This window comes from Neoarius graeffei, chromosome 5 (genome assembly GCF_027579695.1).
Source record: "Neoarius graeffei isolate fNeoGra1 chromosome 5, fNeoGra1.pri, whole genome shotgun sequence".
Taxonomy (NCBI): Eukaryota; Metazoa; Chordata; class Actinopteri; order Siluriformes; family Ariidae; genus Neoarius; species Neoarius graeffei.
This window is the reverse complement of record NC_083573.1, coordinates 37,795,924-37,817,538: the sequence shown is the minus strand read 5'-3', so window position 1 is coordinate 37,817,538 and position 21,615 is coordinate 37,795,924. Positions and strand designations below refer to the sequence as shown.

At 41.6% G+C, this 21,615-nt stretch overlaps 1 protein-coding gene across 4 annotated transcripts in view; it reads left to right on the top strand.

Moving 5' to 3' along the window:
• clstn3 (calsyntenin 3) overlaps window positions 1-21,615 on the top strand; it is a 77,037-nt gene that overhangs the window by 28,306 nt on the left and 27,116 nt on the right. For all 4 annotated transcript variants that reach the window (XM_060921615.1, XM_060921617.1, XM_060921616.1 and 1 more), the window contains 4 exons: window positions 2,118-2,303; window positions 4,651-4,938; window positions 13,127-13,239; window positions 13,495-13,654. In XM_060921615.1, the coding sequence (XP_060777598.1) occupies window positions 2,118-2,303; window positions 4,651-4,938; window positions 13,127-13,239; window positions 13,495-13,654 (747 nt within the window). The remainder of the gene's footprint in view (window positions 1-2,117; window positions 2,304-4,650; window positions 4,939-13,126; window positions 13,240-13,494; window positions 13,655-21,615) is intronic.

Below are 21,615 nucleotides of genomic sequence, written 5' to 3'. Positions count from 1 at the left end.
AAATAATTTCCGCTTAGGCGGACTTCTTAACCTATCGATGGCTGCACGAATTGACTTTAGTGTTTTTTTTTGTTTGTTTGTTTTTTGTGGAAAGAGTCATCTTGCTGTCGTGCCGAGATATAGAATAACTTTAGATGTTTATTTAATTCTTCCTTCAACATTTCAGTGATGTCATTTTCAGACGTCTTTGAGCTTTTGAAGCAGTCTAAAAAAAAAAAATCAACAAATTTTAGTGCTTAAAGATGAAGAACGTAAACAAACCAGCAAAATGACCGGCGCAATTTGTGGAAAATGCTATAATAATAATAATAATAATAATAATAATAATTCTTGAAAAATAAAAAAAAGATACGTTCTTACCATCAAATACTTTCATTCCCTGTTTTGCTGTTTTTTTAATTTTTTTTATTTTTGTGGGTTGTTTTCGAGTAGAGGTTTTATTTCATCCTTGGTTGGTTCAGCAACACGTGCCGCCATTTTTTTTTTCTCTACTCATGCAGGGGCGTCACTAGGAATTAAGCTTTACTGGGGCACTGCCCCCCCCGCACAATGCACCTTAACGTTCCTGTCCCCAACCTATGCATAGTGGATAATTCTCATGCTCTTGTGGATGAAGTTATGCGAGGAATAGGTCAACCAGACGGAAAACACATCCCAGTCCCCAAAAAATGTATTGTTGGCATTTGGGCTTTTAATGCATGCTGATGCTAAACGTGTCACCTCAACTCTCACGATTCACGAACTTCACTGGTTAGTTATGACTGACTAGCACATAGCCTACAACCTTAATCTTACCTCTCTCACCCTCCTCCTCATCTGTCACTGTTTCCCGGCCCCTGTCTCTGCTTCGTGAGAAGAATTGTCTGATATCCATCTGGAAAAGTAATTTAATATCATTTAATTCGATGTAGTACTCATGGTATATGAGCTGATAGCCTAGTAGTAGAGTAGAGTAGCCAATCAGAGCATGCGATTGCTTATATCCAGTGAATGTGGATAGAATAAGTATATAGGGCTCTGTTTCTGATTTAAACCTGAGGTGGACGTTGCCTGAAGCAAAACTTTTTTTTCTTGTTGTTGTTGTTTATATGAACCAATGACTTAAAAAAAAAAAAAAAACCCATGGACTCCGTGGCTCCATGCCTTTCCTCCATTCTAAAGAAATGAAACCAAAATTCCTCCACCACATTGTCAAATTTGGAGCCAGAGTCTGCGGATTAGAGACAAGAGTCGAAGTCAGATACACCACCTACTCATTTGGTATCCACGCCCCCTTCCCCCAGTACTAGGGTCCAAGAGTCACTTCGTTTCCACATGTATCCATGCCTTCTTACAATGCAGTAAAATAACGTTTTAAAAACTAATTTCTGGGGTGAATGTGCAGGTAATCTAACTGTTTGAATTAGACACTGTAGATGGAAAAACAGCTTAGATGAGAAAAGTAACATGGAAAATAAACGATTGTCATTGAAACAGATGGGGATCGGTGGTGCTACATGTTATACTACAGCCAGCCAGCAGGGGCGCTAGACTTGTAGTTGTTCTCAACTCATTATCTCTAGCTGCTTTAGCCTGTCCTACAGGGTCGCAGGCAAGCTGGAGCCTATCCTAGCTGACTACGGGCGAAAGGCGGGGTACACCCTGGACAAGTCGCCAGGTCATCACAGGGCTGACACATAGACACAGACAACCATTCACACTCACATTCACACCTACGGTCAATTTAGAGTCACCAGTTAACCTAACCTGCATGTCTTTGGATTGTGGGGGAAACCGGAGCACCCGGAGGAAACCCACGGGGAGAACATGCAAACTCCACACAGAAAGGCCCTCGCCGGCCACGGGGCTCGAACCCAGACCTTCTTGCTGTGAGGTGACAGCGCTAACCACTACACCACCGTGCCGCCTTGACTTGTAGTTGTTTCACTTTAGAATCATTACTGTTCATGTTTTTTAGTTATTAATATCAAACTTACCACTATGTCCCTGGAAACACGAGGAAAAAAACATTTGATGTGCATGATATTTTCTAATCAATGTGGTTGGTTCAATTTATTGGTATCCATTTACAGCACATTACTGGTTCATTCTGTATTCACACTGCATTCGTATCTCAGGCTGGTCGAAAAGAGTTGAATACACCCCTGGTTCCGGCAGCATCCCTCTCTTTCCCAGCCTGCGCCTAGAGACGTGTGAGGAGACTGTGTGGAACATCCAGGCCACTGTGGAGCTTCAGACCGGCCATATCGGAAAAGGCTGTGACCGTGATAGTTACTCTGACCGCTCTGTAAGGAGGCTCTGCGGTGAGTCTTCTTAACTCTGTAGCTGCTGTTACTGTATAAGAATTCTTACAGAGATATTCCTAGCACTAAGGATGAGAATTAAAGCTAGACTGCCTTTCAGATTTTTCAAGTGGAGGTCATAAAAATAATTGTCAGAAAACAGAATCCAGGGACACATGTCGGCCCGGGGGCATTTTGAGTTATTGACAGATTCAGAAAGTACAGTTTCTAAGCTTTCCAATGATGCCTTCCATGTGGAGATCTGACAATATTTGAAGAGTGTGTGGCCTTTTGAAAGCGTATACTTCTTAAAACAGAAAAGGGAGAAAATCGCCCTCAAAGTTTTCCATCTCAGCTACTCCGGGTGCAGGGCGGGCACATAATGGTGCTCATCTGCATGACATTAAGGAACGCTCTACCCCCTACGAGCTAGCACGATACTACTTTCATGTAAACAAAGATCACCACGTCAATTTTCCTTCCATGCAAAGTATGCCCAACACAATTATGAAGTACAAAAATAAGTCCTAAAGTATACTTTAACGTTTTGTGGTTGAAAAATTACTCACACCTTAAGAAAGAGCACGATGATGACACAACTAACACAACGCTAGTTTCATGTAAAGCCTCGGTCACAACCGGCCATACGGTACGCGCTCCTACGGCCAGTCTACATGCAAAAAACGCAAGAAACGCACGGAGAGCGCGCGCATGAAACGCACGAGAGCACGCGTGTGATGTGCTGATTTTCGAGCCGCAGACCGGCTGCAGAGGTTCTTTGTCATGTCAAACAAACTTTACGGGCGCTTACGTTTTTTTCAGGTTGGAAGACAAACTTACGGCCAACGCGCGTCTTTCTCCGTGAAAAAAAAACGCAGCGATTTGGGAAACGCCAAAAATCGCACGGCCAAAAAATCGTACGTCCGGTTGTGACCTAGGCTTAACCAAACCACAACACTCTCCGTTACATGCAAAAATAACCACACAGCCTTAGATTAATAAACTTACCCCATCAGAAAGAGAAACGGCGCCTTGCACACACCAGTGCCTCCGATGGAATGTAATCCTAGAACGGTCCATGTATCATCCGATCATTCAAGTATTCCATTCAATCTGGAAAACGAGGTTGCGGGGTTTTTTGCTAGAAATGGTCATCTCCGATGTAAATACCGTGCGTCTGTTTGCTTCGCGGTGTTTCAGCTCCTCTGCGCTCTGTTTAACTTGCTCATTCCATAGTGAAATCACACGCCTGTATGCAGCTTAAGTAGCCATGCGCTCAGCTCGTATCATACAGCTGATTCGCGAAAAAAACAACAACAAAAGACTTAAATCTTCATGTGAATGGCCCATATGGTAATTTACCCACACCCCCCAGCAGGCTACAGTCCTGACAAAAACGAGACAATTTGCAACAAAAAATGTATGCTTTTCCAACAAAACAATCTATTATCTGAAATACTGATTGCATTCTTCAAGATCTCAACTTGCACATGATGGAAAAAAACAAAAATCACAAATTTCGAAAAAAAAATGCTTCTTTTGCGATTATCTCGGATTCGTTTCGGCCGACACGTGTCCCTGGATTCGGTGAGGGGTCACAATTTTCCCAGTTATTTTTGTTCAGTGGACCGAAAGCTACTGAATTCGCATCACAGACTTCCAGTTTTATTCTTTTTTTTTTTTCCCCTAATGGAACAATTAATGAATTTAAGGCCACGTGGCCCTAAATTCTCCGCTGTTTTTTCCTGCTTCACCATTCAAGATACTGCGTCATGCATGACGTGGTGGGCTTTCCCTGTTCGCGCAAGGCATTGTGGGATACAAATTTGAAGCAGGAGAGAAAAATGGAGGGCGTGAGGGTGCGAATGAAACGTGAAAGACCGACGGCAGTAATGGAAAGCGAGAAGAAAAGGCGTTATGTTATATACGAAGGAAAAGAAACGCAGGGCCAAACTAATAAATATCGGCGAGCGCCTCGGTGTGATCAGCTGTTCGTTTAGCGACAGAATGATGGAACTGTCAGTGCACGGTCAAAGGTAAACCTGTAGATGGCAGTAATGCCAGCAAAGCCAGCTGCCGTAAAACCCAAAAGAAGAAGGTAAACCTGCGCATGCGCAGACGGACTTCCTCTGTCTGCTCAGGAATCCACTCAAATTAAATAACTTCCCAGCCACAGAATGTCCTGATATTTTGTGAGATATTACAGAAATAAACATATATCTCTCAATGACCAAATTACAACCGATTTTATGAAATCGAAGGGCCGTCTAGCTTTAAATACAAGACTTGTTCTCTCCCCGGTTTAATGGAACGATAGCATTCTGACCAGTTTTGATTATTATAAGATGAAAACCATGTTTTTACCCAGGTGCTGTAAGGGGCGAGGTTGACCTGCTCCCTCCTCCGTCCCCCGCTGCAAACTGGACAGCTGCACTGCCCACCCTTCCCTCTTCTGACTCGTCTCTGGTATTTTCTTTCAACGGCTCCACCCATGTTGCCGTGGTTCCCGACTCTGTTACCTCAATGGTGCCAGGAGACCACTTTACCCTCCAGCTTTGGATGCGAAGGGGTGGGGCCAACACTCAGCCGCCAGCCAATCAGGCAAGAGGAGCGCGTAAAGAAGAGGAAACGATTGTGTGCAGCACCGTGAAAAACGGTCAGTTATGTTGCTAATCATTTCATCTTTCTCACAACTGGGAAATTTTACATTTGCATGTACGTAATCCAGAATGCATACAGTTGGGTCCATAAATATTTGGACAGAGACAACATTTTTCTAATTTTGGTTCTGTACATTACCACAATGAATTGTGAACAAAACAATTCAGATGCAGTTGAAGTTCAGACTTTCAGCTTTAATTCAGTGGGTTGAACAAAATGATTGCATAAAAATGTGAGGAACTAAAGCATTTTTTAAACACAATCCCTTCATTTCAGGGGCTCAAAAGTAATTGGACAAATTAAAGAATTGTAAATAAAATGTTCATTTCTAATACTTGGTTGAAAACCCTTTGTTGGCAATGACTGCCTGAAGTCTTGAACTCATGGACATCACCAGACGCTGTGTTTCCTCCTTTTTAATGCTCTGCCAGGCCTTTACTACACCTTCTGCGCACTTCAACAGCGCATTGATACCTTCACTCCAGTTCACTCCTGAGTGAAGGTATCAATGCGCTGTCGAAGCGCGCAGAAGGTGTTAGTACACCTGTCATTATAGTGCAGACTTTCCATAGCATAGAAAATCGCTACGTTTCAATTTGTGTAACTGAACTTGTTTCATGTCACTGGTCATATAAACCTATGTAAACAGGAAAAACGCGGAAGAGTTTGGTCGCATCTAACTACAGCCCCAAAAAATACCATTGGCCATGCTGAGCCTAGCTACATTGCTAACAGGAGTGACAGTGCGTCTGACTGACTGGGAGGTCGCGCAAAGCTCGGAGAGGTACGGAGCAGCTCGTCTCAATTCAGATAAGAGCATATTTCATTATGGAAGTACGGTGGACTGTTCCTTTAAGGATGGCTTGTTTCACCTGCATGGAGAGCTCCTTTGACCGCATGTTTTCTTCACAGCAAAATCTTCCAAATGCAAGCACCACACCTCAAATCAACTCCAGGCCTTTTATCTGCTTAATTGAGAATGGGCAATTCCTTCGTTATGTCACACCTGACCATGAAATAGCCTTTGAGTCAATTGTCCAATTACTTTTGGTCCCTTTAAAAACAGGGTGGCACATGTTAAGGAGCTGAAACTCCTAAACCCTTCATCCAATTTTAATGTGGATACCCTCAAATGAAAGCTGAAAGTCTAGACTTTATGTCCATGTCCATTATATAACTATAACTTGAATATGTTTCAGTAAACAGGTAAAAAAAGAAAATTTGTGTCAGTGTCCAAATATATATGGACCTAACTGTACGTCAGCCCTAGAATTGTTGATACCCTTGCTGAAAATGCACAAAGTATCATACAAAACAAGTCACATGATTGAGCAATATTTTATTGTACTATGAAAAAACAAATGATCAAATGGATATTATATTTAATGGAAATAATATTTAGTTTAAACATACACTGTAGGCATGCTGTATATTTTTATTTACAATACAATGTTTTTAACACAGTGCATTCATAATAATTGGGACGAGACCCATGATGGAAAGAGACACAGGCGAAGGTGAAGTTTATTAGGAACACGAAACAAACATGTTGACGTGATTTGCATCATGGAGAACTTTTCAGGTGCACGTTCACGAAATTCAAAAACTTGTCATGAAATGAAAGTGATTGCCAAGAGGAAAATTCATATTTGATAAACACATTTCTTTTATATACTGTTAGGTTTGTGCATATGGACTGCTGGCTTTCCTTCAGACTACAGGGCTTAAATTGCCGTTACAAAACACTGTTGTTGTTTTTGTGCCACACCCATTTTGGTGTTGATTGATTCGTTGTTGATCTATCTATCTGTCTTAACTTCCTGGCAGAGGTTAACATGAATATACTACTAGACAAAGGACATTTGTCAGCAGACTTCGCAAAACCTCTCGAATACAAGCTGCAAATCAGACCCCAAGTCAAGTTTATTTGTATAGCTCTTTTAAAGGAGAACTGAAGTCATTTTTAAACTTGCTTTATTTCTTAATTAACGTGTTATTCAAGTACGTTTCCGGTTTTAGTAACCTTATATCGTGACTCGTATTGGCAACTAATCGCAATTAAATATTATACTTATCGGCCTATTCGGTTTTTAGCCGTGTTGAATTTAGTTCGTTTGGTCCACGGCAGGCGTCGCTTATCCGCGCGATCTTCACGAGACTTGTGCGAGACTTCGAAACGTCAAGTGTCAGCCAGGTGTCAGTGCCGCCATTTTGAAAACTGTTTTCCAAACGAAGTATTGCACAAAAACGAGTTTAAATGACGATTACTGCCTACTTTTTTCAAACTTTCCTGATCGCTATCAAAACAAACAAAACTTCCGGATTGATTACGTCAGCATTCGAAAGAGGGCGCGTGCATCTTTTGACAATGTTGGCAGATGCCGGTCACTTTGATTTCCGCTGTACGTTTTACTTCCGTCCTACGATGTCTTGCACAGGTCTCAACGAATCTCGTTTACGGCCGTTGCTTTGACATATGGACTGATATATTACAGAGCATATTTCAAACACTCATAACTCGCTATAGCAGTGACAAAATAGCGATCAAAAATGCATTCCTGTATTTAATAAAATGAGAAATAGAATTTTGATCAGGGCGGCACGGTGGTGTAGTGGTTAGCGCTGTCGCTTCACAGCAAGAAGGTCCGGGTTCGAGCCCCGTGGCCGGCGAGGGCCTTTCTGTGTGGAGTTTGCATGTTCTCCCCGTGTCCACGTGGGTTTCCTCCGGGTGCTCCGGTTTCCCCCACAGTCCAAAGACATGCAGGTTAGGTTAACTGGTGACTCTAAATTGACCGTAGGTGTGAATGTGAGTGTGAATGGTTGTGTGTGTCTATGTGTCAGCCCTGTGATGACCTGGCGACTTGTCCAGGGTGTACCCCGCCTTTCACCCGTAGTCAGCTGGGATCGGCTCCAGCTTGCCTGCGACCCTGTAGAACAGGATAAAGCGGCTAGAGATAATGAGATGAGAATTTTGATCATAAAAAATGTGCCTTCCGTTCTCCTTTAACAATAGACATTGTCGCAAAGCAGCTTTACAGAAATTTTAATACTTGAAACATGAGCTAATTTTATCCCTAATCTATTCTCAATGAGCAAGCCTGTGGCGACGGTGGCAAGGAAAATCTCATGAGGAAGAAACCTTGAGAGGAACCAGACTCAAAAGGGAACCCATCCTCATTTGGGTGATAATAGATAGCGTGATTTATAAATAACTTGCTTCTATAACAGTGTCCTATATCGTCACAAAGTGTAACTGTGAAACCAGGAAATTCATTCTAGTTTTAACATGGAGTCTGTTTTGTTGAAGTTATAAACTCTTCATTGATGGAAACTTGAGTGCAAAACTGTTCATGACAACTGCAGTGCTAGAGTTAGCAAGTTAACTGTAGTCCTCAGGCATAAAAGCATTACTATAAGCGTCCAGAACGTCTTCCAAGTGCGACTTTTGACTGTCCATATGGGGCCGTCCTCTACAGGAGCGATGTGATGAGACTCCAGCCAGACATAGGGCATCAGGATGGATCAGGCAGGTCCGAGAAGCAGAAGAGGTCAGCATCTGACTGGCTTCTCAGGATCAACATGTAACTCGGAGGGACAGACAGAGTGGGGGGTTGGGGGGAAAAAACCCAGGTTGCCCAATGTCACCTGAAGAAGTAGGAACAGTATAGATTTTGCGCTGAGTGCAAGCAGGGACTCCGGCAAAACTAACTATGACAGCGTAACTAAAAAGGGAGAGCCAGACGGTAACACAGGCATGAGGGCATCTGGAGATATAAAGCAGCCAGCCACTACACCGTCAACAAACTTGAGTGAGCGAGTGAGTGGGGGGCTGACATCATCCATACATCCCAGTTTGCCAAAACACTCTGTCTGAGGACCTTCCAGATCTACTCCTTTACCTAATAAACACTATTAACAAAAGGCTTGACTAAACAGATATGTTTTCAGCCTAGACTTAAACACTGAGACTGTGTCTGAGTCCCGAACACTACTTGGAAGGCTGTTCCATAACTGTGGGGCTTTGTAAGAAAAGGCTCCGCCCCCTGATGTAGCCTTCACAATATGAGGTACCAGCAGATAGCCTGCACCTTTTGCTCTAAGTCAGCCCTAAGTCTCAACGATCCATTAGCATGGGTTTGGGTTCTACAGTGGTGCTTGAAAGTTTGTGAACCTGTGTTCACATTGTGATCATCTGAAAGGACGTGCCTTCTTCCTTCCCACATTACTTTCACCTGCCAGGAGGACAGTTGTCCAGAACTTAATAGACAGTGGTGCTTGAAAGTTTATGAACCCTTTAGAATTTTCTATATTTCTGCATAAATATGACCTAAAACATCATCAGATTTTCACACAAGTCCTAAAAGTGGATCAAGAGAACCCAGTTAAACAAATGAGACAAAAATATTATACTCGGTCATTTATTTATTGAGGAAAATGATCCAATATTACATATCTGTGAGTGGCAAAAGTATGTGAACCTCTAGGATTAGCAGTTAATTTGAAGGTGAAATTAGAGTCAGGTGTTTTCAATCAATGGGATGACAATCAGGTGTGAGTGGGCACCCTGTTTTATTTAAAGAACAGGGATCTATCAAAGTCTGATCTTCACAACACATGTTTGTGGAAGTGTATCATGGCACGAACAAAGGAGATTTCTGAGGACCTCAGAAAAAGCGTTGTTGATGCTCATCAGGCTGGAAAAGGTTACAAAACCATCTCTAAAGAGTTTGGACTCCACCAATCCACAGTCAGACAGATTGTGTACAAATGGAGGAAATTCAAGACCATTGTTACCCTCCCCAGGAGTGGTAGACCAACAAAGATCACTCCAAGAGCAAGGCATGTAATTGTCGGCAAGGTCACAAAGGACCCCAGGGTAACTTCTAAGCAACTGAAGGCCTCTCTCACATTGGCTAATGTTCATGAGTCCACCATCAAGAGAACACTGAACAACAGTGGTGTGCATGGCAGGGTTGCAAGGAGAAAGCCACTGCTCTCCAAAAAGAACATTGCTGCTCATCTGCAGTTTGTTAAAGATCACGTGGACAAGCCAGAAGGCTATTGGAAAAATGTTTTGTGGACGGATGAGACCAAAATAGAACTTTTGGTTTAAATGAGAAGCATTATGTTTGGAGAAAGGAAAAGGCTGCATTCCAGCATAAGAACCTTATCCCATCTGTGAAACATGGTGGTGGTAGTATCATGGTTTGGGCCTGTTTTGCTGCATCTGGGCCAAGATGGCTTGACATCATTGATGGAACAATGAATTCTGAATTATACCAGCGAATTCTCAAGGAAAATGTCACGACATCTGTCCATGAACTGAATCTCAAGAGAAGGTGGGTCATGCAGCAAGACAACGACCTTAAGCACACAAGTCGTTCTCCCAAAGAATGGTTAAAGAAGAATAAAGTTAATGTTTTGGAATGGCCAAGTCAAAGTCCTGACCTTAATCCAATCGAAATGTTGTGGAAGGACCTGAAGCGAGCAGTTCATGTGAGGAAACCCACCAACATCCCAGAGTTGAAGCTGTTCTGTACGGAGGAATGGGCTAAAATTCCTCCAAGCTGGTGTGCAGGACTGATCAGCAGTTACCGCAAACGTTTAGTTGCAGTTATTGCTGCACAAGGGGGTCACACCAGACACTGAAAGCAAAGGTTCACATACTTTTGCCACTCACAGATATTTAATATTGGATAATTTTCCTCAATAAATAAATGACCAAGTATAATATTTTTGTCTCATTTGTTTAACTGGGTTCTCTTTATATACTTTTAGAACTTATGTGAAAATCTGATGATGTTTTAGGTCATTTTTATGCTGAAATATAGAAAATTGTAAAGGGTTCACAAACTTTCAAGCACCACTGTATTTCTTACATGCAGTCGGCATTATAAAGGATAATTTTGGTCTCATGTAACGAGACACAATTCCAGTTGTCACTGTGATGCTTGGTGGAGTTCAAGAACTGCGTATTTCTGGTTTGTATTTAGGAATGGCTTGCTTCTTGCAACCCTTGAAACAGCATGCTGATATGGACTTTTTTTAGTCATGCCAGACTTTTTTTTTTTGCGTCCTTTATTTACTTTTTTTTTTTTTTAAAAGGAACGATAAGTAGGTTGTAAAGTTTATCCTTGCTTAGGGTGTTAATAATTCTGGAGTTGACAGTTATCCTATGCATCCTTTGTACAGCATATTTTTCTATCTTCATGCCGTACAATTTTCTCCGAGTTTGTGTTAGCTTTGTTATTCATGAGGCTTGTGAAATGGCTTATCCAGCTAAAGCGCTGTTCTCCTCCTACCATTACTAAGCTGAGTCACAGGAAAGAATCATGGATTAAGCATTCTCTCTCTCTCTCTCTCTCTCTCTCTCTCTCTCTCTATGACACACACACATTTTGAACCACTGTGTGACTGATCATCTGAAAGGACGTGCCTTCTTCCTTCCCACATTACTTTCACCTGCCAGGAGGACAGTTGTCCAGAACTGAATAGACAGTGGTGCTTGAAAGTTTATGAACCCTTTAGAATTTTCTATATTTCTGCATAAATATGACCTAAAACATCATCAGATTTTCACACAAGTTCTAAAAGTGGATCAAGAGAACCCAGTTAAACAAATGAGACAAAAATATTATACTCGGTCATTTATTTATTGAGGAAAATGATCCAATATTACATAGCTGTGAGTGGCAAAAGTATGTGAACCTCTAGGATTAGCAGTTAATTTGAAGGTGAAATTAGTCAGGTGTTTTCAATCAATGGGATGACAATCAGGTGTGAGTGGGCACCCTGTTTTATTTAAAGAACAGGGATCTATCAAAGTCTGATCTTCACAACACATGTTTGTGGAAGTGTATCATGGCACGAACAAAGGAGATTTCTGAGGACCTCAGAAAAAGCGCTGTTGATGCTCATCAGGCTGGAAAAGGTTACAAAACCATCTCTAAAGAGTTTGGACTCCACCAATCCACAGTCAGACAGATTGTGTACAAATGGAGGAAATTCAAGACCATTGTTACCCTCCCCAGGAGTGGTCGACCAACAAAGATCACTCCAAGAGCAAGGCGTGTAATAGTCGGCAAGGTCACAAAGGACCTCAGGGTAACTTCTAAGCAACTGAAGGCCTCTCTCACATTGGCTAATGTTAATGTTCATGAGTCCGCCATCAGGAGAACACTGAACAACAATGGTGTGCATGGCAGGGTTGCAAGGAGAAAGCCACTGCTCTCCATAAAGAACATTGCTGCTCATCTGCAGTTTGCTAAAGATCACATGGACAAGCCTTGCTGCTATTGGAAAAATGTTTTGTGGACGGATGAGACCAAAATAGACTGTTTTGGTTTAAATGAGAAGCGTTATGTTTGGAGAAAGGAAAACACTGCATTCCAGCATAAGAACCTTATCCCATCTGTGAAACATGGTGGTGGTAGTATCATGGTTTGGGCCTGTTTTGCTGCATCTGGGCCAGGACGGCTTGCCGTCATTGATGGAACAATGAATTCTGAATTATCCCAGCGAATTCTAAAGGAAAATGTCAGGACATATGTCCATGAACTGAATCTCAAGAGAAGGTGGGTCATGCAGCAAGACAACGACCCTAAGCACACAAGTCGTTCGACCAAAGAATGGTTAAAGAAGAATAAAGTTAATGTTTTGGAATGGCCAAGTCAAGTCCTGACCTTAATCCAATCGAAATGTTGTGGAAAGACCTGAAGCGAGCAGTTCATGTGAGGAAACCCACCAACATCCCAGAGTTGAAGCTGTTCTGTACGGAGGAATGGGCTAAAATTCCTCCAAGCCGGTGTGCAGGACTGATCTACAGTTACCGCAAACGTTTAGTTGCAGTTATTGCTGCACAAGGGGGTCACACCAGATACTGAAAGCAAAGGTTCACATACTTTTGCCACTCACAGATACGTAATATTGGATCATTTTCCTCAATAAATAAACGACCAAGTATAATATTTTTGTCTCATTTGTTTAACTGGGTTCTCTTTATCTACTTTTAGGACTTGAGTGAAAATCTGATGTTGTTTTAGGTCACATTTATGCAGAAATATAGAAAACTCTAAAGGGTTCACAAACTTTTAAGCACCACTTTCGAACGTCATGAAATAAATGTGAAGGCAGAAATTGATGAGTAACCAGTGTATGTGTTTTTTTTTTTTTTTTATTAACAGATGACTCCTATTCACACTACTCTCTGTCCGTGCATGGCTGCCGCCTGTCTCTGTTTTACTGGCCGGATGTCTCAGCTGCACGGCCAGTTAAATTCCTCTGGAAGCTCGAACAGGTAAATTGGAGACACGTCTAATTATGCAACATCAAAATATTAACAAGCACAATTATATGTAGTGATCATTCAGTGATATGAAATAATAATTTTGTCTTCCTATTTCTTTGGTCAACTTTTGATTAGTTGCATAATCTGACAGACCGAGACACTGGTTATAGACTGTAGGATATATATGGGTGGTGGGGGTGTACATACTAATTTGGAATCTTATGTACAAGATCCCTGATGACTGTTGCATTCTGTTCTTCACAGGTGTGTGACAGTGAGTGGCATCACTTGTCTCTTAGTGTGCAATTCCCCTCCGTCACACTGTATGTAGATGGCGTGACCTTTGACCCTGCACTCATTCATGACAACGGAGCCATCCCTAACCCAGCCCCACATCAGAGACTGGTGATTGGAGCATGTTGGGGTACGTGTGTGTGTGTGTGTGTGTGTGCAGGAGAGAACCAATCACAAGCCTGCACAATACCCCCACCCCCTGCCCTAGACAAGCACATTACATGAATAGGCTGTTATTTTTATCCCCCGCTGGCTGAAAGGCCCGAATGGGGATTATGTCATGGCGATGTCTGTCCCTCCGTCCGTCCCGGGAAGGGTACTCGCCTTCTGAAATCAACTCCTCTCACAATTTTTGGATGAATTTCATGGAACTTGGCAGGATTCTTTGTTATATGTCAGTAACAGTGTTGGGCTTCAAAACTGTTTTGCATTATTTATTACTTGTTACTGTCATTTTAAAGTAATTAGTTACATTACAATATTACTGTATTTAAAATGTAAGGCATTACACTACTATTGCATTACTTTTAAGTTACTCTCACCAAAATAACTGGAAGTATAGATTTGGCAATCAAACGCTACGTTCACACTGCAAGGCTTAATGCTCAATTCCGATTTTTTTGTGAAATCTGATTTTTTTGTGAGGTCGTTCACATTAACAAATATATGCGACTTGTATGTGATCCTCAGTATGAACGAAAAGCAACCTAAAAGTGTTCCGCATGCGCATTGCAGGATACGACGACGTCACACGCAGTGAGCATGGCCAGTGTTTACGGAAGTAAAACCGCCCGGTTGCGGTATGACCCATCCAATCTAGCTTGAATAGCTGCATCCCCCCAAATGGAAATCAGCTCCCTAACCTCTGCGTCCTTCCATTGAGAAGATTCAGAACCTTCACAGCCCGAAGCGTCCCTCGCATTGATGTCATGCGCAGGGGCGCAGATACGTTTTTTGAACTGGGGGGGACAAAAAACTGGGGGGGACAAAGCTGCCAGCAAACCAACCCCGATATGCCTGTCAAACTTGTTGTGGGTTACCATAGCAACCAAGCTCGAGCTCGCAACCTGTGCAGTCTGCGCAGCTCAACCAACCGAATATCAGTCTTTGTTTTGTTTTATGTGAGTTGTTGCAACTATGTATACACTGCTGTGCACCTCAATAAACCGAATGGTAATTAGTCTTTTGATTTTTCCGTGAGGTTTGCCTTATGCAAAGAAAGACAGCATAGATGTTTTTTCCTCCCTATAAGTGGGGGGGACCGAACGAGGTGAATTTAAATCTGGGTGGGACGAGTCCCCCCTCTATCTGCGCCCGTGATTATGCGCCATGTTGTTGTAACTTTTTTTGAGAGACCCGCCGCCTACTTCAGCGCAGAATAGTGACGTTTGTGGCTTGTTGATGACGTGTAAGTCGGATGAATGACGGTTCAGACTGAAGTCGCATATGAAAAGAGCGGATAGGAATCGGAATTAGGACCACATATCCAAACGGCCTGGGTCGGATTTGAAAAAATCGGATCTGTGTCGTTCATATTGTCAATAAAAGATCGGATACAGGTCACATATGGGCGAAAAGATCGGATTTGAGTCACTTCAGCCTGCAGTGTGAACGTAGCCTAAATGTAGCTCAAGACGCTCAATTAGCTCATCACACATCCAGTGGAAGGTGATGTGGTATCTGACTGAGCTAGGCTTATGGTTAAAACACTGGAATATAATAGCCACAGTGACGGCTCATGGCACAATACAAGGAACAATCATCGCAAGAACAGACAAAAGGTCCAAGTCTGGCAAATTGTGATAGAAATACTGTAACTTTAGGCCTATTCATATTAACATGAATTGAACTGTATTGTATTGTAATGTCTAAAGATATGACGGGATACAAAATTAGCATTTCTATGCCTTTATTGTTTTCAAGTTTACAGCATTAAAGTGCCATTCCACCATTGGATGTATTTTTTTGGCATAAAATACAATATATTTTATGACAACATGACTAGACAGAGAAATCTTTTAGCTTCAAAATGATATATCAAACATAATTTTTTGACAACGACAAGTATATTAATTTTGCGACCAAAGTCACCTACCCTTTTAATTTCCGCGCGGTAGTGAAACGTGATGTCATCGGCAGGTTTCCCTTCTGGTGTACCACGTCACGTGTGACGTGGCACAGATTATCAGCAATGGCGGATAGAACGCGATTGTCAGCTTCGGAAAAGAAGCGAAGGAAAATAGCAAGTGATGCCCAAAGGAGACGGTCGATGGTGAATATCGGCACAGCAATCGACAAGTGGAAATCGCGTTCTATCCGCCATTGCTGATAATCTGTGCCACGTCACACGTGACGTGGTACACAAGAAGGGGAACCTGCCGATGACATCACGTTTCACTACCGCGCGGAAATTAAAAGGGTAGGTGACTTTGGTCGCAAAATTAATATACTTGTCGTTGTCAAAAAATTATGTTTGATATATCATTTTGAAGCTAAAAGATTTCTCTGTCTAGTCATGTTGTCATAAAATATATTGTATTTTATGCCAAAGAATACATCCAATGGTGGAATGGCACTTTAAGCATAGTTTATGCTTCATAAAAAAAAAAAAGATTAGCCGTAAGGAATATGACTCCATTTCAGAAATTTAACAAAAATGAACATATTATGGCAAATCGTAGCCTACAATAAAACTGGCCTGAAAACCCCCCACAAGCCTTTTAAATCACAGCTAGACAATGACTATTAGCTATATGAGGCGACCCAGTCACATTTCGAAAAACAGAATTAGAAATAACAAAATCAAAGTGCTTTTAATGATATTGAAGTGCTTAGGCATATTAGCCCTCGAAGGAAAGGCAGCTCAATCACTTTAGTCTGACTTCCGACCAGAAAAACAACTCAGTTATACAGGACAAAAATGTAAGTCAGCATATCTTCAACAACATACTCCGACACAAGTCTCCTAACCTCCTGAGGCTGAAGGAGCATCTCAGAGCGGCAGAACGTTAATTCTGGCTGCTTTGTGATTTTATCACCGTTCTCATCCTCCGCTTGCTTCCTTGCTAACTTCATGTTCCTATGGCACCTCTGTAAATGTTGAGTTAAATTACTGGTGCTATTTCGGGAAGTGGACAGTTCTTTAGGTTTAGCACACAAAGTGCATTTGACTACGATGTTCTTCACATCCTTATTTTTCACAGACTTAAAGTAATGGGCGTATGCCCACCTGGAGAATGTGCTATCCGACGTTAGATCAGCTGCAGGTTCACTCATCTCTCTCTCTTCTGTCTGACTAGCCTAAAGGAAAAGGAAGTGAAACATTTTGCGCAGACGTTTCACCTCTGCTGATCTCGCGTGATTTTGGCGAATTTGTATGAAGGAAAAAAAAAACCCCACCACTTCATTCCAGGTTAAAAATGCATTGTAACGCACGTTACTGACATTTGTACCGAGTAAAATATTACCAATTTTTTTTTCTGTAATGCCTTACATTACCGCGTTACTGCAAAAAGCAATGCATTACAGTAATTCGTTACTTTTGTAACGCGTTACTCCCAACACTGGTCAGTAATGCGCATATTCAGTCGCATTTTACCAGAGTTATGGCAGAGTTGCCAGCGGGGGATATTGTGCTCTCCGAGAACTCTTGGTTTATTTTGTTGCCCAGCTGAAACCAAGCAAAATAAAGAGACAGTACAAAGCTGTAATACAAGCCCTGCTTATTACATGCAGTCGTCTCAAATTCAAATACTTGTTGACTGAGTGGGAGGGCTGGACGGGAAAAGATTTGGCTCGAGGCCATGCCATATGGACCAAGCATGACCTCGAGCCAAATATTTTCCCCATCCGGCCCGACCTAACTCAATCAATAAGCATTTTATCATATGACCTTTTTTAACTAACATACACAGTGGAAAACGATGAACAACGGTGTGCGAAAAACAACCCAATCAATTTTTATTTGATTGACAGCAAGTCCTTTATATGCTGAATTATTTTTGCACAAGTTTGAAATAACAGTTTGAATTCTATAAAATACAACCGACTTTACTGTTCCCTGGAAATGAAAACGATTTTAAAATAACGCCGTTAGTAAAAGTCAGTTCAGACTCAGGTCAGCTCATGGAGACGTCAATACAAGCCTATTAAAGGAGAACCGAAGGCAAATTTTTTATCATCAAAATTCTATTTATCTCATTTTATTAAATATCGGAACGCATTTTTGAGAGCTATTTTGTCGCTGCTATAGCGAGTTATGAGTGTTTGAAATATGCTCTGTAATATATCAGTCCATATGTCAAAGCAACGGCCGTAAACGAGATTTGTTGAGACCTGTGCGAGACATCGTAGGACGGAAGTAAAACGTACAGCGGAAATCAAAGCGACCGACATCCACCAACGTTGTCAAAAGACGCACGCGCGCCGTCTTTCGAATGCTGATGTAATCAAGCCGGAAGTTTTTGTTTTGATAGCAATCAGGAAAGTTTGAAAAAAGTAGGCAGTAATCGTCATTTAAACTCATTTTTGTGCAATACTTCGTTTGGAAAACAGTTTTCAAAATGGCGGCGCTGACACCTGGCTGACACTTGACGTTTCGAAGTCTCGCACAAGTCTCGTGAAGATTGCGCGGATAAGCGACGCCTGCCGTGGACCAAACGAACTAAACTCAACACGGCTAAAAACCGAATAGGCCGATAAGTATAATATTTAATTACAATTAGTTGCCAGTACGAGTCACGATATAAGGTTACTAAAACCGAAATTGAATAACACGTTAATTAAGAAATAAAGCAAGTTTAAAAATGACTTCGGTTCTGTTTTAAGTCTACACAAAAAAACCTTTGATATATTTTTGAAAGCAAAATAGAGTCGAGTCATCAGTCGAGTCAGTTTAATCTTCATCTGATGGTGACTCAATAACAAAACGTCTTTTTGTTTTTTTTTTTCAGAATAACGGATGGGTCCTTGTATAAATAAGTGAATTTCTTGGCTCGAAAGTACCTTTTTTTTTTTTTTTTTTAAATTTCCTTCAACAATTTCAGCTTGTTCAATTCGGTCTGTGTCTGATAAATCATCCAGATAATAAAATTCACTTGCGCTGTGCTCAGTTGTGTCGCTCATTTTTAAAAGTAACAATTCAGAGCAAAATGAAAACAGCGGAAGCGAGGGAAACCGATCCGGGCCGCATACGGCTTTTTCTGGACCGGATTCGAAAATCTGTATCTGTCCAGTCACGTGACGTTTCCCAATGGTTTTATTATTAAAAGCGGATCCACAGGGGTCATATCATATCTTTAATGTGCAACGTGAGGACAGAACCGCATTTCATAGCCGGCACAAACACAATGATCTGCATTAGAAACTTCTTTAGAAAAGGATTAGGGTTATGACTATATAACATTGTACTGCTGCATATATGTATGTTATTTACCAGCTGGGAGGTCTATATCATGAAATACCGTGACCGTGGTCTTGAGAGGGCCTCGGTCAGTATTCAAGGCCGAGGTCACGGTATTTCACCATATGGACCGACCTTAAGCTGGTAAATAATACATTTATTTTTTTCTTTACCAAATTCTAACAGAAAACGAGAGCGCCCAAAAGGGAAAACCGAGCCGAGCCGCCATTTTGAATCCTCATTCACGACTGTAATGCAAATGGCTTCCTCCTCGGTATACAAGTGCACTTCCATGGCAGGAAAACAACTACATTTTGCCGCCTATGTAGTCCCCTATTTATACAAATAGGAGTCATTCAGGATTCAGCCATGTTTTTGCTCGGCGTTAGCAACAGTTACAGGTTTTTAGCTTTCTCCTGAAATGTTTTCTTTTATTTCTTCTTCCTCAGGGTAGTAAAACTCGCTTTCGCTGTGAACACTGTCGTTATCGCTATCCATGCTGTGAAATTAATGCTATTCTCTTGAGAAATGCGAAAATAAATGTTGACAAAAATTGCTACTGTTTGTTGTTGTTGTGAACGAGCGTGTCACCAGAGGTCCGTAACTGGGGTCCTACGATATGGACTTGCTCGCCAGCCGATCAGAGCGCAGGATTTGATGGAAACTGGATCGCGAAAAAAATAAACACATTAATTTCCCTGAGTCTGTTTTAATACAGTTAGAGTCATATATATTTGGACACTGACACAAATTTTCTTTTTTTTACCTGTTTACTGAAACATATTCAAGTTATAGTTATATAATGGACATGGACATAAAGTCCAGACTTTCAGCTTTCATTTGAGGGTATCCACATTAAAATTGGATGAATGGTTTAGGAGTTTCAGCTCCTTAACATATGCCACACTGTTTTTAAAGGGACCAAAAGTAATTGGACAATTGACTCAAAGGCTATTTCATGGGCAGGTGTGGGCAATTCCTTCGTTATGTCGTTCTCAATTAAGCAGATAAAAGGCCTGGAGTTGATTTGAGGTGTGGTGCTTGCATTTGGAAGATTTTGCTGTGAAGAAAACATGCGGTCAAAGGAGCTCTCCATGCAGGTGAAACAAGCCATCCTTCAGCTGCGAAAACAGAAAAAACCCATCCGAGAAATTGCTACAATATTAGGAGTGGCAAAATCTACAGTTTGGTACATCCTGAGAAAGAAAGAAAGCACTGGTGAACTCATCAATGCAAAAAGACCTGGACGCCCACAGAAGACAACAGTAGTGGATGATTGCAGAATAATTTCCATGGTGAAGAGAAACCCCTTCACAACAGCCAACCAAGTGAACAACACTCTCCAGGAGGTAGGCGTATCAATATCCAAATCTACCATAAAGAGAAGACTGCATGAAAGTAAATACAGAGGGTTCACTGCACGGTGCAAGCCACTCATAAGCCTCAAGAATAAAAAGGCTAGATTGGACTTTGCTAAAAAACATCTACAAAAGCCAGCACAGTTCTGGAAGAACATTCTTTGGACAGATGAAACCAAGATCAACCTCTACCAGAATGATGGAAAGAAAAAAGTATGGCGAAGGCGTGGTACAGCTCATGATCCAAAGCATACCACGTCATCTGTAAAACACGGCGGAGGCAGTGTGATGGCTTGGGCATGCATGGCTGCCAGTGGCACTGGGTCACTAGTGTTTATTGATGATGTGACACAGGACAGAAGCAGCCGGATGAATTCTGAGGTATTCAGAGACATACTGTGTGCTCAAATCCAGCCGAACTGATTGGTTGGTGTTTCATAATACAGATGGACAATGACCCAAAACATAAAGCCAAAGCAACCCAGGAGTTTATTAAAGCAAAGAAGTGGAATATTCTTGAATGGCCAAGTCAGTCACCTGATCTCAACCCAATTGAGCATGCATTTCACTTGTTAAAGACTAAACTTCAGACAGAAAGGCCCACAAACAAACAGCAACTGAAAACCGCTGCAGTAAAGGCCTGGCAGAGCATTAAAAAGGAGGAAACACAGCGTCTGGTGATGTCCATGAGTTCAAGACTTCAGGCAGTCATTGCCAACAAAGGGTTTTCAACCAAGTATTAGAAATGAACATTTTATTTACAATTCTTTAATTTGTCCAATTACTTTTGAGCCCCTGAAATGAAGGCATTGTGTTTAAAAAATGCTTTAGTTCCTCACATTTTTATGCAGTCATTTTGTTCAACCCACTGAATTAAAGCTGAAAGTCTGAACTTCAACTGCATCTGAATTGTTTTGTTCACAATTCATTGTGGTAATGTACAGAACCAAAATTAGAAAAATGTTGCCTCTGTCCAAATATTTATGGACCCAACTGTACGTTTAACCAGCGGTTATTTATGATGTTGCTTCAGCGACAGTTTGGAACTCTGTTAAATGGGTTTCTGGGCAACTAAAGGATTTCACTGGGCAGTACGTCTGCACTTTCTAGTACATTTTCACTTCCTAGTAGACTGGCTATGATTTATCCAGCTCTGTGTGTGTGTGTGTGTGTGTGTGTGTGCTGTCAGATAATGCTAACCAGAACTAAACAGCCAGTTAGGAACATTTCAGCAGCAGCTTGGTGACAACTTGGTGGCTTTTCTCTTTAATTGCAGTGTGTCTCATATTAAAACCATTCGATTGATGTATTATTCAGAAAAACAGGTGTGTG